General features: G+C 47.1%; 1 protein-coding gene across 2 annotated transcripts; it reads right to left on the bottom strand.

Moving 5' to 3' along the window:
- Window positions 1-4,025: 4,025 nt before the first annotated feature.
- Window positions 4,026-17,691, bottom strand: PTGIR (prostaglandin I2 receptor). Of its 2 annotated transcripts, none has more exons than XM_066581490.1 (2): window positions 16,086-17,691; window positions 4,026-4,710 (listed from the first exon to the last, which is right to left on the bottom strand). In XM_066581490.1, the coding sequence occupies exons 1-2, from the start codon at window positions 16,935-16,937 to the stop codon at window positions 4,459-4,461; spliced, it is 1,104 nt and encodes a 367-aa protein (XP_066437587.1). In that variant the 5' UTR covers window positions 16,938-17,691; the 3' UTR covers window positions 4,026-4,458. The 2 variants fall into 2 exon arrangements, with proteins under 2 accessions (XP_066437587.1, XP_066437588.1); XM_066581491.1 differs by having other exon boundaries at window positions 4,572-4,710; window positions 16,070-17,691.
- Window positions 17,692-18,281: the final 590 nt, after the last annotated feature.

The following is an 18,281-nucleotide window of genomic DNA, read 5'->3' as shown; positions in this document are numbered from 1 at the left end:
GCAGCGCTGTCTTCTCTGTGCTTCTTATTAAGTATCGCCTGTTAGCCTGATTCTCACCCATTTTCAGCTCTGGTTTTCTCCCAGGACTGTTAGGGGTTAATACTTAATATTCTACACTAATATAGTTATAGGATATGCCTCAGGATGTGAAAGGGTCAATAGTTCGGGGCTTATTTTAATTGTATTTAATCCATAGAAATTCCGAGCTTTTTATAAAGTGTATGTGTGTGTGTGTGTGTGTGTGGGGGGGGAACCTGATGCTTATTACACAGCCATGAAAATACGTAAGATCATGCAACCACCACTAGAGGGAGCTCCTTTTATACAGATACTTACAGCCACCACTAGACGGAGCACACTTTATACAGATATCTACAGCCACCACTAGGGGGAGCTCACTATACAGGTATATACAACCCCCTACTACAGGGAGCTCACTTTATACAGATATTTAGGCCTCATGTCCACGGAGAAAATCGGGCCCGCTACGGATTCTCCATGGAGAATCCGTAGTGGGTCCCTCCTGCCCCGCGGACATGAGCTCTGAAAATAACAATTAATAAGAATTAACTCACCCGCAGCGGGTCGGGCACGTCTTCTCTTCCTCACGGCCGGATCTTCTTTTTCGGCCGGCGGATGAACTCAGCACGTCGGTGGCGTGCCGCGCGCATGCGCCGGGCACATCCGCCGAGCCGAAGCAAAAAAGAGCCGGACGGCTTCCATAGGCCTCAATAGAAGCCCGCGGGAGCCGTCCCCGCGGGAGACCCGCACGAAAATGGAGCATGTCGCGTTTTTTTACATGCTCCATTTTTTTTAAAATTCACTTTTATTGACCATCCGCGGGTATTTATCTACCCGCGGGTGGTCAGTGCATCCCTATGGGGTGCGGATCCGCGGGCGGGAGAAGAGTTAAAATCCGCTGCGAATTTTAATTCTTCTTTTGCCTGTGGACATGAGGCCTTACAGCCACCACTGCGTACAGTCACCACTAAGGGGAGCTCACTGCATATAGATATATACAGCAACCACTAGGGGGGCTTACTGTGTACAGAGTCACCACTTAGGGGAGCTTAGTACAAACAGATTTATACAGCACCATTAGGGGAGCTTCTCAGGATTGAGGGTCAGATTTAGGAGGTTTGTTTCGGGTCTGTCTGGGTTGTGAATCATGTTTTCTCTAGGATTCTGCAGTAGCCCTGAGTGCTGCGGGTGAGCTGTTGTCTCTGTCATCACCTTTTCCAGTAGTGTAGGCATTTGTTCTGCATGTGTTGTGTGGTTGTAGAACAGATCAGTGCAGGAATTTATCACATAAGTAGGAATTCTCTCCTGATGTTATTATCGGAATTGCGCTCTGTCGCTGTGGCAACGATCCGATAATCATCCCTCCGCTGCTGAGCATTGGGCTCCTCCTCCAGTGTCCGGCAGCTTCTTATCACCAAGCTTCAATTTAACCATTTCAGGTAACTGATAAATGCAGTAATGTTACCCCTACCAGGGGGCGCTTAGGTCGGAGGTCAGGGTATTCCCACCCAGGCTTCATCATCCTACCACTGCATCCGTATTTTGTACTTAAATGTTTTGGTATTTGGAAACAACATCTGTGTGTCCATTGAGGTCAGCAAGAATAACAATTAACTCACCGGCATTAACCACAGGGGAACTGATAACTGTGCAGTGATGTGAAATCGCCCATTAATTAACAGAGGCAGTGATTTTTTTTTTTTTCCCATCTTCACTTTTCAAAAGTCATGACTTTTATTTTTCCATCAACAGCCGTGTGGGGGCTTGTTATTACATGGTGGTTCGCAACTTTCATTGGTACCACATTGGGGTTTGTATGATGTTATAACATGTTAGGGACGGGGTGAAAAACCTCAATTCTGCTTTCGGTTTTCTTTTTTTTTTTTTTTTAATGCTTTTATAAGTGGCGTTCACCGTGCAATATAAATAACATACTATTTTTCTGTGGGTTGCTACAAGAGATGAAGGAGCAGGAGTTCCTCTGTGTGCAGTGTATGGGAGAGAGAGGGGAGCAGGATCTACTCTGTGTGCAGTGTATGGGAGAGAGAGAGAGGGGAGCAGGATCTCCTCTGTGTGCAGAGTATGGGAGTGAGAGGGGAGCAGGATCTCCTCTCCTCTGTGTGCAGAGTATGGGAGTGAGAGGGGAGCAGGATCTCCTCTCCTCTGTGTGCAGAGTATGGGAGTGAGAGGGGAGCAGGATCTCCTCTCCTCTGTGTGCAGAGTATGGGAGTGAGAGGGGAGCAGGATCTCCTCTCCTCTGTGTGCAGAGTATGGGAGTGAGAGGGGAGCAGGATCTCCTCTCCTCTGTGTGCAGAGTATGGAAGTGAAAGGGGAGCAGGATCTCCTCTCCCCTGTGTGCAGTGTATGGGAGAGAGAGAGGGAAGCAGGATCTCCTCTGTGTGCAGTGTATGGGAGAGAGAGAGGGGGGAGCAGGATCTCCTCTGTGTGCAGTGTATGGGAGAGAGAGGGGGGGGAGCAGGATCTCCTCTGTGTGCAGTGTATGGGAGAGAGAGGGGGGGGGGAGCAGGATCTCCTCTGTGTGCAGTGTATGGGAGAGAGAGGGGAGCAGGATCTCCTCTGTGTGCAGTGTATAGGAGAGAGAGAGAGGGGAGCAGGGTCTCCTCTGTGTGCAGTGTATGGGGGGGGGGGGGGGGGGAGAGGAGTAGTATCTCCCCTGTGTGCAGTGTATAGGGAAGAGAGAGGAGCAGTGTCTGCCCTGTGTGCAGTGTATGGGGAAGAGAGAGAGGGGAGCAGGATCTCCTCTGTGTGCAGTGTATAGGGGGGAGAGAGAGAGAGAGAGAGCGCAGGATCTCCCCTGTGTGCAGTGTATGGGGGAGAGAGAGGGGAGCAGGATGATCTCTGTGTGCAGTGTATGGGAGAGTGGGGGGAGCAGGATCACCTCTGTGTGCAGTGTATGGGAGAGAGGGGGGGGGGGGGAGCCGGGTCTCCTCTGTGTGCAGTGAGAGAGAGAGAGAGAGAGAGAGGGGGAGCAGGATCTCCTCTGTGTGCAGTGTATGGGAGAGAGAGGGGAGTAGGATCTCCTTTGTGTGCAGTGTATGGGAGGGAGAGAGAGGGGAGCAGGATCTCCTCTGGGTGCAGTGTATGAGAGGGAGAGAGAGGGGATCTCCTCTGTGTGCAGTGTATGGGAGAGAGAGAGAGGAGCAGGATCTCCTCTGTGCAGTGAGAGAGAGAGAGAGAGAGAGAGAGGATCTCCTCTGTGCAGTGTATGAGAGAGAGGGGGAGAGAGGATCTCCTCTGTGTGCAGTGTATGAGAGAGAGAGTGTATGGAGACATCATAGCAGCTGTCTACACCCACCAGCTCAGAGATAGGAAAGCAGTATCAGCTTGTGAAAACTGAGAATTAGAGATGGAGCCTGCACAGGGAGAACCTGTTAATAAGTAACGGATACAAGTCCTATAATGATCAGAAGTCTTGCTGCTCCTCATGTTCACACAACGGCTTATTCTGCAAACTTACCTGAAAAGTTTAAGTGCGCTTTAAGGAAGCAGTTGTGTCTGACTGAAGACGAGAGGATGTACACACTTTTTAGCAAGATTTTTTCTTGATACAACATTCAGCATGGGGATACAAGAAACTATAGATGTCCCAACATCATCCTTGAAACCCCCAACAATGTGATGATACAGTCCTGATTATGGGATGGTGGACAGTGCTGATTATATGTGATACAGTCCTGAGTGTGTAATGATTCAGTCCTGAGAATGTGATATTACAGTCCTAAATGTGATGTGGATAGTGCTGAGTGTGTAATGATACAGACCTAACTGTGCTGGGGGCAGTCCAGATTCTGCACAGTAGATTTTCAGTGTTGGATTCTAGGAAAGCTGGGTTACAGCTAAGATGCCTTAATGTTCTGGTTCTGGTACCCAGCTCTCCTAGGATGGAGTTAATGACTGTTTAGGTTTTCTGGGGGTGTTGGGTTTCGGTGTAAAGGGGTGTATTCTGGCACCATTCCTACAGCAATGACAGGCACAGACAAGGGTCATCTCACAAACTATTTAGTGCAAGAAAATGTAGATGCCGACGTGGTTACAGTGCAGGATCTGGTGTCCTCAGGACAGAAGGCAGGTAAGGGGCTGCTGCCCAACATTAACCCTTTGTTCACTCTCCTGTAAAGTTTATTCTTAGGAAGTTCCAGATCCAGGAGAGTCCCCGTGGTCACGCTCCACGTCTTAACACTGTTGTCATTTGGCTGATAACAGAGAATCCACCTGCAGGTACGCCATTAGTCCATGCTATATAATGTACAAGGGGTGTGACAATAGATAAATCACTGTGCACTCCTTACAATGTAACAGCTGAATTCCCATAAGTGCCCCGCCCCCGCAGAGCGGCCTGTCATGTGACGTCTCCACAGCTGCTGCAGAGGCCTCTGGCTCCCTCCTATGTGTTGTGTGGCTTGTCTCTGGGATCTCTCAGGGTCCACTGATGGAGGTCATTGGGCTTATAGTTCTCGTCTCCACAGAGCCATGGACAGGGACAGGTTTGGTGGGTTTGTTCCAGGCCATACAGAGCAAAGAACGGAGTTTGCGAAACACTGATCCCCGGAATATGATGAAGATCCAGGGGTCCAGAATGGGGTTCAGCGCACTGAAGCGGAAGGCCAAGAGCTCACCTGATTCATCCAATGGGTCCCTGTTACGGAGGGCACCCAAGAAAGCGCAGAGCTGTGGGCAAGAGAATGGACATGTTAGAAGGTTGCAATACTCTGCTGAAGATAAAGCTAGCAGGGGGGATAGACAACCTATGCAGCTGCACTGGGGCCCTAGAGGTGGGAAGGAACCCACACTGGTGGTTTTAAAATTTGTATCTACCTTTTCTCTCATCCATCTCCTCCTCATAACCTGCAGGAGGGTCTCATACCTTACACAGACCCTGTATCCTTATCTGTCAGCCAATCACAGAGCCTCTATGATTGCCTGAGCTGTTCTGTGATTGGCCGATGATGCAGGATGAGATGTCCGCAGCCACAAAGGGAGGAGGAAGAGGAAAGAAGTCATGCCGCCTTTACTACAGATAGAGGCCCTTCCATGCTCTAGATTTACCAGGGATGTTATTAACCCCTTCACTGTCTAGTCTACCAGGGATATAATCATTAACCTCCTTAATGCCCCACCTGAAATGTTAATAAATAACCTCAATGTCCTAGACCAACAGGGATGCCATTAACTCCTTCATGGCCCTAGACCACCAGGGATGTTATCCATCGCTTTAGGGAAACTAAGATTATTTGTACTTTTTTTTAGAGAGGTGGCATAGTGTTATTCCCCATAAAATACAGTAATTCTGGAGCCCCTTTTCTTTGAACAGTGTTGTACAGTTCCTCTGTTGTTCCTACTAGAAATATTGGAATAAAAGGAAACAGGGTGTTACCAGTGCTAGCACCCTCTGAAATTGTCCAATCAGTGCAGACTGTGCAGGGACATGTCTATTTGACAAGGCAACTGGTAACACGCAGATGTCAATTTATTAATACTTTTCAAGGAGGAATAGGAGAGAAACGGCATAAAAATTTTCTAGGAAAAGTCAGAGGAGCGAAGGGTCCTCCATAATCCCTTTAAATATGAGCAATAGTAGCTGCATGACGCTGGCAGAGGGGCCACACACTGCTGTTCCGTAGAGACCCTTAGTAGGCTATGCCAGCCCTGTGATGGATGCAATGCTTTGCTGGAAGTAGAGGGGTGGGAGGCTCTGCAGGATGGCGTCAGTGATTCTAGACATTTGGTGACTTGCTTCATGAGGTTTATTAGGTGACTGTGATGAGGCCTCAGATAAGAGATGTCACCACAGAAACTCAGAAATCTGATTAACCCCAAAGTTGCTGCCTACATATCAACCCACGATAGAACAAGAAGAGCCACAAGCTGCTGCGTACGCAAGGGGGCAGACTCATGGTTAAAACCACCATCTTGTCTCCATAGGAGCTGCCTTTACCCAGGGGAAGTCTCCTTCCCTGCAGACTTGCTGGACCTCCCTCTTCAGCCCGTTCACACAGAGTGGTTTGAACATGCATTCTGTGCTAAAATCCGCATCAGAGTCCTTTTATTACCCCATTGCTTGTATGATGGGAATTTTTTTTTGTATCACGGGAAAAAAACTTGGGTCAGGAAGGGGTTTGGTTTCTCCTTAGGGAAAGCACCTAGTAACTTATGCAAATGGAAGATGGGACAATGCCTCTGCAGCGCTACCTACTGGTAGGCAGCATTCCTGCAAGTCAAAATCAGACCTTTTAACAAGTCTTTTAACAAAACTTAATATGCTCATCCCAGACACAAAAAACACATGGAATCTGCATTAAAAAACCCACATGTGAATTAGTGTGGCTTCACATGAGAATAATTTGCATGCCATCCGCATCAGACATTTGGTGGTGCGCAGCAAGTACGATCTGGTGTATATGTGCTTATATTACATGGCAACATAGAACATGCTGCGATCTTTATTGCGTGCATATTTTGCATAATATGTGTGAGTGGCAACATGGGAGTCTGAGGTAGATTGGTACAGCGTATTACATATGCAAAACTCATATGTGTAATACACTTTAACAATACCTTTCTGGGAAGGAGCCCTTAGACCTATTGAATTGGGCAAATCCGCATGCACATCTGCATCAGTTGAAGTGAAAACCGTGTCAGAAATCCACAGTAACCCCAGATGTATCTGTTATGGACTTATAATTGAATGAAAGGGGCCTTAATGATCAGGCAGAGCACTCCTGAGTCACTCTGCCCCATCATGGAGAGAACTGTGCATCCGTACAACAGCTGCTCCGTCCTCTCTAATCTGTGCAGTAAGCTGAACCATCAGCGTTCATCCTACTACAGCCAAGACCACCTTGGAACATGGAAAAGTTAGGGACCACCGGATCCCAGGAATGAAGGATTATCCTTTCTACTGCCCTCCATCAGGGATCTTAAATGTAATTATTTGATTACCCAATCACTGAAAAGTAATACAATTAGCTGCACCCACATACAAATAGCACTAAAAATCTGCCTAATGAATTACCTTTATTAAGTATAATAAAACCTGACTGACAAACATAAATCTATACCGATGTCATCAGCTCAGGTCCATGAAGGAGATGTGACAGATGTCCCAGAAAGTGTCATCAGAGGATGTACTGAACCTGCTATGTCCATGTCAGATTCACCTAGGCCTAGAGATTTATCACAAAAAGAGCACCCCCTACCGGAACCTCTCCCTGAGGAGCCCTGCTATACCCGAGGTCACATGTCAAACTCAGGGCCCACGGACTGAAACTGGCCCGCCAAGTTATTTTATGCTACCTGCGAGTTCCGGATGCAGAAGAGGCCCTTGTTTGCGGCCTGATGCTGGGTAACGGGATTGCAGCCACCATCTTGGTCTTAAACTGCGACGTCAGGTACATGTGTAGCAGCCCAGGGTCCCCTCCACAATGTTAAATGTTTGTCTTATGCAATGATATTGTCAATGTCTTCTATGTTCTATGCATTTGATGTGTATTGCACCTCTGCAGCACTGAACGGGTTAACGTCTGGGTTATGTCTGAGAAATATATCATGTTGTATGTCATGTGACTATGTTGTATATATGTGTTTGTAAGCAAGTCAGAAGCGGGTCTTGCAGGAGAGTGTAGTTCTGCAAGCGAGACACACAGACACTGTGTAGTCCAGAATGGAAGAGTCTGAGAGATACCCCGCAGTTTGGCCTGGGACTGCTTCACACAGGATGTGCCAGTGTCGCCATCAGCACTGAAAATAAGAGATAGAGAGAAGGACACTAAAAAAAGCGAGTGTTGACCAGTAGAGAGTTGGTAGAAAGAGAGAGTGTCCGGAAGCAGGATCACTAGGAATGTGGATTGTCTGACCCGAGAAGCCTCCCTGTCACACTATCTTCTGAGAGTGTAAATTGTACTGAAATGTTATTGTTGTATTGGAACCTTATTGTAGGTAACTAAATGGTCATTACCAACCATTCCCTGTTTGTCCTGAAAGTTATCCCTCTGCGTGGATTACGTTATTCTCACTTCCAAATTCACCGCAGAGGATGGAACAGTGGCGTCACGAGTGACCTCGGACGTTGAGGTAACTGCTAGTTGCCCTTTCCCTGTGACCTCCTCCAGCAGTAACGTGGACGGGTCTGGAGCTACCCCCTGGAAAGGAGATGGTAAAGCCACTGTTACAGAAATCCTTATCTATCCCACCATCTCCTCGGCTGAGGGCCCGCTCCTCGGACGCTGCACATGCGGACTGAGTGCTGTGGCTGTTACCGCATCTCCTGTCTGCTCCCGCTGAGCATTTCCTGCAGTACAGCGCTGCTTGCCGGGACTCAGACCGTGAGGCGGCTTGTACATCCCACCTCGTCCTCGCTACCATCCTGCAGAGGACAGTCTGTTCCAGTCTGTATCCTGTGAGCCTGCGGCGCGGATCAGGGAGGACGTTGTGTTGTACTGATGGTCATTCCGCTGCGTGCGAGCTCTGTCCTGAGGAGTCTTTTGGGAACATTTCAGCAAGTTCTGCTAACTCCCATCATTTTTCCTTTTTCCTCTAGCTAAAGGCAGTCATAAGGCTAATGTGGCCTTCCATGAAAATGAGTTTTACACTTCTGCACCACAAAACACCATAATAATCTCAATAAATGTTAATAAGGTGCACAGAGCCAGAATTCATGAAGAAATCCAACAACTAACAGAGCAGAAGTCACCATCCAATTCATGTACGAGGCACAGATGCTAATATACAGATAAAGATCAAGATTACAAACCTAATTCTGGAATTGAGTGATTCCAAACAGTAGAACCTGGCTTCAGGTCGGATTGAACTGTAACTACGATTCAGCACAAACCCACAAGAAGATAAAGCAGTAGAGGAAGTGGAAAAGGAGGAAGAAGCTGAAAACGTCTTCTTTCTTCTGTTATACATGGCTTTTATGGCTCTTAGCCTTTGTTATGCACCAGTTTTAGGGTTATTTGGTGAAGTTCTTGTTCAGTTCAAACCGAGCCAAACGTTTAGCCAAAATTCTGTGAAGCGGCTGAACCAAACTTTAGGAAAGTTCACTCAAAATTATCTAGATTACGCGTCAAACACAAGGCCCGCAGGCCGAATTCAGCCCGCTGCCTCATTTTCAGTGGCCCGCGGCGTGCCGACGGACACTCACCACTCTAGCGATTACCAGCTGGGGTGCCGCAGCTCCCCGCTGGTAATCGCACTGTTACCGCTGATCTAGGCGCACATTCTGGCGTCAGTGTGCAGCCGGGATCCTCCTTCCCTGAGTCCCCTGCTCTTAAGTTCCGCAGGAGGGGACTCGGAGGAAGCGTGCCGGGCACACACACTGACGTCAGTGTGCACCTGGGGATCAGCGCGAGCAGAGGGGGAGCTGCGCTTACAGCAGGAAGGAGGTAAGTATATGGGTTGGGGGTGTTAATGGTGGCTGTGGCTGCTGCTGGGGGGGATTAATATTGCTGAGGGGGATAATATTGCTGTGGGGATATTACTACTGGGGCCACTGTGGGGGTCACTATTACTACTGTGGCCACTGTGGGGGTCGCTATTACTACGGGGCCCGCTGTGGGGTACCCTGTTACTATGAGGCCCGCTGTGGGGTACCCTGTTTCTACAGGGCCCGCTGTGGGGTACCCTGTTACTACGGAGCCCGCTGTGGGGTACCCTGTTACTACGGGGTTTGCTGTGGGGGTCAATATTTTTACTGGGGCCACTATGAGATTCACTATTACTACTGCGACCACTATAGGGGTCACTATTAGGGCTCGTTCACACAGGCGTAATCTTATTTCGGTCGCACAAATATGTTGCGTATTTGCGCAATCGAAAATCGCTTATGCCTACATATTTGGGCACGCAAAAAAGAACGCAGATGGGCCCACTGAGATGGTGTGCAAATATGCAGTGAATACATAGGTTTCCTGCGCATTCACCATGTATTTGCGCGCCCCATTCACTTCAATGGCCTATCGGGGTCCCAAGTATGTAACAAAATAGGTTATGTTGTATGAAAATATACATCATGTGAATGAACTCATTGAAATAAATGGCTTCTATTCACTGCATATTACGCAAATACGCTTGTGTCAACGAGCCATTACTATACTGTCTTACAGTCAGCCCTTTGAAGGTCACCATAAGCCTGATGTGGCCATCGGTGAAAATGAGTTTGACACCCCTGATCTAGATGGAATATAAATCACTGAGTATCAAAAAAGGATTAAAGAAATGGAATATTACATGTATTACTTATATTCATAAATGCACCATAGTTAGTCTCACAGATACAGGAATCCATCAAATACATAATGGGCCAGTACAGAGATAAATGAGACTAATAGCTAATAGATGGAATTCATAAATGTACAAAATACTGAAATCCATAAACATTGGTAAATGCCTAATAGGTGCGATTTATGAATAACTAAATCATAGATATAATACACTCTTAGTCAAAAACAATCCTCTCCTAGAAGAAGTTGTCGTTTTGCTGCTAAACCCGACATGCGGTTCCATCTCAGGCTGATATGTAAATGATAACAGTTGTGGTGATTAGATGAACAGTCTTGTCACCGTAGACCCTAAAAGAGGTTCCCCCCTTGGCCTATAAAAGGCTCTCGGAGGCTCCTTGTGTGTAGTGACCTCTTTTTCCGCTTGTGTAGAGCTTATTGACCACTAGACGCCTCTACGATGCAGAGAAGTGATTTCACCCCGTTACCAGAGTCTGAGAGGGGCGCATTATTGGGATGTGAGAAGCTGGATGATCGTATCGATGAATTGTCCCCCACCGGGCCATTCTGACCAGCCTGTTAGGAGGTGTTGGATCCATCGTTACACCCCTGTGTCTGTTGGAACCATTTCCAGGCGCTTGGATGAAGGATATTTGGTCTAATGGCGCCCATTACATGTAAGGTCTCTGATACCCACCGTTGCCTCTGTTTGCTGCGATGTCATGAACGATAAAACTGGACACTACAGAGAGGAACCAGATTGTCTTCAGCGATAAATCAGGGTTTAGTGTGGGCGCTGACGACAACCGTGTTCGTGTCTGGAGACCTCGGAGTGAGCGCCTCAATCCTGCCTTGGCTGTGGAGCAGCACACTGCCCTCTGCTGATGTGTTGGTCTGGGAGGCCATCACATATGACAGTTGTTCCCACCTAGTGGTGGTACGAGGGACAATGACAGCTCAGGGATATGTTCAGGACATCTTGCAGTCATATGTGTTCCTCTTATTGCTGCTTCCAAGAGGCAGCAGGATAATGCATTGGCCGCACACACAAGAGAGTCACAGGAGACCCCACAACGTTGTTACATTTCCGTGGCTTCCCGGTCACTAGATTTTTCGCCAACAGAACATGTACGGGACTATCTGGGATGCCAACTTCCACAGCCTACAAGTGTGCAGGATCTAGAGGCTCAGTTACAGTAAATTTGAAGCGATATGCTGCAGAATACCATACAGCACCTTTATGTCTCCATGCCCGCCCGTATCACATCTTGTATCCAAGCTAGAGCCAGTAGAATAGGGTACTAGAGCCTCCATGCCCACCCATATCCCATCTTGTATCGAAGCCAGAGGCGGTACAAAAGGGTACTAGAGCCTCCATGCCTGTCTGTATCACATCTTGCATCCAAGCTGGAGGCGGTACAACAGGGTACTAGAGCCTCCATGCCCTCCCATATCAAATCTTGTTTCAAAGCTAGAGGTGGTACAACAGGGTACTAGAGCCTCCATGCTCACCTGTATCATATCTTGTATCCAAGCCAGAGGCGATACAACAGAGTACTAGAGCCTTTATTCCCACCTATATTACATCTTGTATCCAAGCTAGAAGCGGTAGAACAGGGTGCTAGAGCCTACATGCCCGCCTGTGTTACATCTTGTATCCAAGCTAGAGGCGGTACAATAGGGTACTAGAGCCTCCATGCCCGCTCATATCACTTCTTATATCCAAGCTAGAGGTGGTACAACAGGGTACTAGAGCCTCCATGCCCGCCCGTATCACATCTTGTATTCAAGCTAGAGGTGGTACAACAGGATACTAAAGCCTCCATGCCCACCCTTATCACATCTTGTATTCAAGCTAGAGGCGATACAACATGATATCAGGATACTAGAGCCTTTATGCCCGCCCATATCACATCTTTTATTCAAGCTAGAGGCGGTAAACAGGATACTAGAGCCTCCATGCTCGCCTGTATCACATCTTGCATTCAAGCTAGAGGCAGTACAGCAGGGTACTAGAGCCTCTATGTCCGCCCGTATCACATCTTGTATCCAAGCTAGAGGTGGTACAACAGGGTACTAGAGCCTCTATGCTCGCCTGTATCACATCTTGTATCCAAGCTAGAGGCGGTACAACAGGGTACTTGAGCCTCTATGTCCGCCCGTATCACATCTTGTATCCAAGCTAGAGGCGGTACAACAGGGTACTAGAGCCTCCATGCTCGCCTGTATCACATCTTGTATCCAAGCTAGAGGCGGTACAACAGGGTACTAGAGCCTCTATGTCCGCCCGTATCACATCTTGTATCCAAGCTAGAGGTGGTACAACAGGGTACTAGAGCCTCCATGCTCGCCTGTATCATATCTTGTATCCAAGCTGGAGGCAGTTCAACAGGGTACTAGAGCCTCTATGCCTGTCTGTATCACATCTTGTATCCAAGCTAGAAGCGGTAAAGCAGGGTACTAGAGCCTCCCTACAAGGGATCTGTTCTCCACAATAAATGATCTTTCTGCTCTGATATTGTAATTACTTCCTTATATCAACGTTACAATTAAATATAGAAAGTTATATTCTATTCTGACAACTTCTAGGGAGGGATGGTTATTGACAATGGCTGTACATTCCAATCCCAATGTGTTTCCCCTGTTGTTGTTCATCAAAAGACAAATGAAGCACATTAGATGGCTGGGATCCTCAAAAACCAGATTGGGGGACCCTAATATGCGCCCTACATTACTCCATAGCAGACCATTGTGTAACGTCGCCTATTAAATAAAATAGCCATCTAAGGAGCCCTTGGACGACAGCATGGGGAAACACGTTTTCCATGAAGTCAGTCTTGTTCTGTACATTGTTCTCAGCGCTGTGTGTATCTGAGTGTCTACAATATTATTTGTCTGCTGAGAATTTATTTATTGATTTATGCAACAATTTGATTCATTATTTCTGGATGTTTTTACCTCCTGCTTACATCATATTGATTGGCACACTTTTATGAATCTTCATATCCTCTCTGCTCATGCATGTGTAATATCTATAATTTAATTATTCATACATCGCATCCATTCTGCATGAACTGATCTTTGTGGATTTGAGCATTTTGTATATTTCTTTGATGCTAGCTTTATTTATGAATTCCATTTATTAGCTATCAGCTTCATTTATTTCTGCACTAAGCCCATTATCTATCTAATTGATATTGATGGATTCCAGTGTCTGTGGGATCATTCGGCTATGGTACATTTATGAATTATATGTAATACTCCATTTCATCAATTAGTTTTGATATTCAGTGATTTTGCTGCGGTGATATTTCATCTGGGTATTATTGAGTGAGCTTTACAAAAGTTCAGTTCAGCTGGTTCACAGAGTTCAATTTGGTTCACATTAGTTTTAACAGAAGCAAAACTTCACCAAAATGCTTGCAAAAGTGTTGTATGAGCCACGAAGCCCCGTATAACAGAAGGAGGAAGAAAAAGAAGACAATGAAGAAGAAAATGATAAAGAAGTTTTCTTCCTCTTCTTCTTCCAGGTTCGGACAAAAAGAACTGCCTGAGGCTTGAGTTTGCGGCAACTTTTGGTGAAGTTTGATCAGGGTTCTACTGTTTCAGTTTGTTCTTGATCCTTATCTGTATTTTAGTGTCTGTGCCTACACAGGACGTATCCATTCATGATTTGTATGCGTTTTCCTTCTGCTCAGAGGCGGCTCTGTTGAAGGATTATTCATGGCTACCGAGCATTTACTGAGATTGTTCTCGTGTTCACGTATAACAGAGCTCCTTAAGGCGAGGTTTCGGTACAGGGACGCCCTTTTTGGGGCGATAACTCTCTAGGCCTAGGTGAATTTGATAGGGACAACTCGGGGTTGGTTCATTTCCTGATGACCCCTGCCTGATACACCCTTACATGTCTTTCATGGATGGTAGGAGGGTATATAGTTATCCTGGCAGATATTTACGTGAGCTGATCATAACCCTATAGATTTGTGTTTGTTAGTCCGGTTTTATTATATTTGGTAAGGGTCATTTGTTTAAGCGGATTTTCAATTATATGTTTTTTAATTATTTGATTGCCCAAGATCACCTGGATGCTAGAATTAACCCCCGTTACTACCTTAGACCACCAAGGATGTAGACAATCGCCCCCACAGTGATAGACCTGGCATGGGGCCCTGTATATCTGGATTATTAGGGCGCTGTATGTTAGTATTTATTGGATGTGATTGTGTATTTCCCGGCTTACAGAGAACGGCCCTCACAACCATAACTGTCCGCCCACTGGCTACAAAGTCTTAGAGGGAACGTTACCAGCTGTCTGCGGTGCTGGGCATCATGGTGGCTGCATAGCCCGACTGCCATCCCACCAGCATTGCAGCACTGGGGTAGGAGACAGCCGCTCACATCGCCGGGACAGGAAGGAGGGAAAGTCTATCAATACAGCCAGCTGTGTAGCCGCTCTTCCTGGGAGACAGCGACCATCAGCGGCATCAGCAGTGCCAGGAGTCAAGAATCATCCTGTACCTCGTGTCAAAGTGTTGTTGTCTTGTACCCCCAAGTGTCAGTGCATCATTATCCTGTACTCTAAGTGTTAGCTTGTCAATATCCTGTACCCCAAGTATTAGTGTGTCATTATTCTGTACCCCAAGTATTAGTGTGTCATTATCCTGTCCCCCAAGTGTCAGCGTGTCATTATCCTGTACCCCAAGTGTCAGCGTGTCATTATCCTGTACCCCAAGTATCAGCGTGTCATTATCCTGTACCCCAAGTATTAGTGTTTCATTATCCTGTCACCCAAGTATCAGTGTGTCATTATCCTGCCCCCCTAAGTGTCAGTGTGCTATTATCTTGTACCCCAAGTGTCAATGCATCATTATCCTGTCCCATAGTGTTATTGTCTTGTCCCTCTGAGTGTCACCATGTTATTTTTCTGGCCTCCAAGTTTCATTATCATGTAACCCGTGTAATTGACTCATTTTCCTGTACCCCAAGTGTTAGCATGTGATTAGGCTGTCCCCCAAGTGCCAGTACTTCATTATTCTGTACCCCAAGTGCCAGTGCTTCATTATCCTGTATCCCGAGTATCAGCGCCTCATTTTATCGTACCCTAAGTGTTAGCATGTCTTTATCCTGTACCCTAAGTGTTGGCATATTATTATACTGTACCCCAAGTGCCAGTGTGTCCTTATCTTGTACCCCAACCAGAGTTCTAGAGTCTCTTTATCCTTTGTAGACTCAGATGGGGTCTATATGGGAAAAATCTATATTTCTCGCATTATGAGCAGCCGCCTGACACTTGTATCCTATGGGGAAGTGTTGATGGAGGACGATTCTCTGAGCCGAGTGACCTCGGCCCTGAGATGTCAGAGCTGAATGCCGGGGTCGCCCCGGTTTGTCCCTGCCTGGATGTTTGGGTCATTCTCTGTTCCCCCTTTTTTATATGGTTCATATTAGTAGTAAATTAACCCCTGTATGTCCGTACTTGTCTCTTGTTTCGAGTCTCTCTGCTCCCTAACTATAGCCACATTGATGGAATATTAAAGGGGTTGTCCAGGGTTTGAAAACATGGCTGCTTTCTTCCAAACACAGCGCCACCGTTGTTCTGAGGGTTATGTCTGGTATTGCAGCTCAGCTCCCATTCACTTCAATGAAGTTGTGCTGCAATACCACACACAACCCTATGGACAAGGGTGGCACTGTGATTGGAAGAAAGAATCCATGTTTTTCTAACCCTGAACAACCCCTTTAATGTTGATCCCACACATGAAGGCACATTACAGCAGTATTTATACACAGATGCCCTCTCCAACACCCACCTCTCAGGGCACTCACCGTCAATGGCACCGAGCACACCATGAATATTATGGTCATGAGCACCAGGAGCATGAGATGTTCCAGTTCCTCTTCTCCAGCCCCTAGGAACAATCCTCGTGCGCCCCCTCTGCGCAGTGACCCTCGTCTTGCCCTCTGACCCTTCCTCATGCGGCACAGACTGGCAGTCACAGAGGCATTACAGAGTAATATTGCCAGGATCAGAAGCCCCGTCAAGCTGGCATACAGCAGAGAAAAGGCCAGAACGCCATCTTTCCCGATTGTGGGTGGCACTGCCATCCGAATGAAGCACCAAGTGCCCGGACAGTACTGTTTATGTTCTCCAACTCCGATCAGAGGCAGCGCACAGAGCAGCGCCGGCAAAATGTAGGATATAGGCAAAGCCGCCCGTGCCAGGCGGTGCCCCCAGTTATGCTGGGCATACAAATAAGGATGACTTAGTGCCAGGCAGCGCTCAAAAGCCATGAAAAACAGGATCATCATGGAGGACAGGTTGAAGAAAGTCATAGCAAATGCAAAAAGTTGACAAAGCGGCTGAGAGCCCAATGCCAGGAGAGATGCCTGCTGAGCATAGGAAACGAAAACCACCGGACTCAAGACGCAGGTGCCTAGAAGGTCCGTCACAGCCAGACCCGTCACTAGGACACAAAATGGCGAGGCACGCGCTCTTCTTTCTCTCCGATGAACCCCCAAGATGCCCAATGCCAACAGGTTCCCCAACACTCCCAGGGCAAACATGAGGGTGCTGATGGCTGGGTTACCATCGGCGTGCACCCGGGTGGAGTTCTCACAGGATTGTTGCAGGTCAGGGTGGAGGGACGGCTGCGCCGTTATCACAGGGGACTCCAGCATCTCTGATGCTGCACACTGTCTATCCCAGCTGCCACGACTGTCTGTCTCTTCCTTATAGAGCCGTCTCCTCCTCTGTCCGTCTCTCGCTTCCTCTCCAGGGAATGTCTCTTTTGCACTGTGCTCACTTTCTCTTCCTCTTCTGCGGCTCACATGTGGAGTCTCGATCTTGCACTTCTGTCATCCACATCTAGCTCTGGGGCAGCCGCCCACCCTGCACCTCTGCTGTCACTTCATGTGTGGCTGTCTCTTCCTCACAGTTCCTGAGCTCTCTCAACACTTTCTGGTCTCTCTTGTACACTTGACTCTCAGCACTGTGATCTGTCAGTGATAGGACCTACAAGCAGAGACAGCGGAGTGGGAGGGGAAGGCAGAGAGAGAGAGAGAGAGCAGGAGAGAGAGAAAGAAAGGAGAGAGAGAAAGAGGGAGAAAAAGTGAGAAAGCAAGGTAAAGCAGAGAAAGAAGGTGAAAAATAGAAAGATAGAGGGAGAGAGAGAATGAGGGAGAGAAATAGAGAGAGAAAAAGAAAGAGGGACTGAGAGTAAGAAAGGGTGGTTTTACATCTGTGTTGAAACCTCTGGTCCGAGGTTCCGTCTCAAAATACAGGAAGAAAAAGCTATGCTAAAAGCCGCAGGCATCTGGGTGGAAACCGAACGGACCCCATTATAGTCAACGCTATTCAGTTCTGTCCTGAGACAGAGCCGTTCGGCCGTGGGGATTCCCCTTTCCTGCGAATGGGCGCAGGTGTAAAACCATGCAAAGAAAGAAATAGAGAAGAGAAAAAAAAAGGGGGAGAAAAATTGAGCGAGGAAGATAGAAAAAAGAGGGAGAACAATTGAGAGAGAGAGAGAGAGAGAAAAAGAAAGAAATAGAGAAAAAGGAAGGAGAGAAAGAAACTGTAGCAACGCTGACTATGCAAAATCTGACAGAACTGGACTTCACCTCCAGTAGCCACCTTTCCTGGATACTACTGGTGTCTCCCAGTACTTAGATACCAGCAGCTCTTACAGTAGGGCTGAATAGTGTAGCAAGCAGGCAGTTGAGCGAGAGTGATAATATGAAGCACATAATAACATTAGTAGGTAACAAAGATGCAAGAAAAGAAAGTTACCAATAGATGACAAGAACAGAGTGGTGATGGTAATCAGATGATGATGATCGTAGATAATGGGGCAGATGGGTGGTGATGATGATATTAGATGGTGAACATATAATGACAGACATAATTGACCTTAACTCTAACTTTCCTGAAGTTTTCCTTAATGTATTCCTGTTGCTGACCCTAACACCAGACACCACTTTCTCAGAGTATTCCTAAAGTTGTCCCTAATGGAAACCCTATGTGAA

This window comes from Eleutherodactylus coqui, chromosome 10 (genome assembly GCF_035609145.1).
Source record: "Eleutherodactylus coqui strain aEleCoq1 chromosome 10, aEleCoq1.hap1, whole genome shotgun sequence".
In the NCBI taxonomy this organism is placed as follows: Eukaryota; Metazoa; Chordata; class Amphibia; order Anura; family Eleutherodactylidae; genus Eleutherodactylus; species Eleutherodactylus coqui.
Note: the sequence above shows the minus strand (reverse complement) of the source record. Positions and strands in the feature narration are given on the sequence as shown.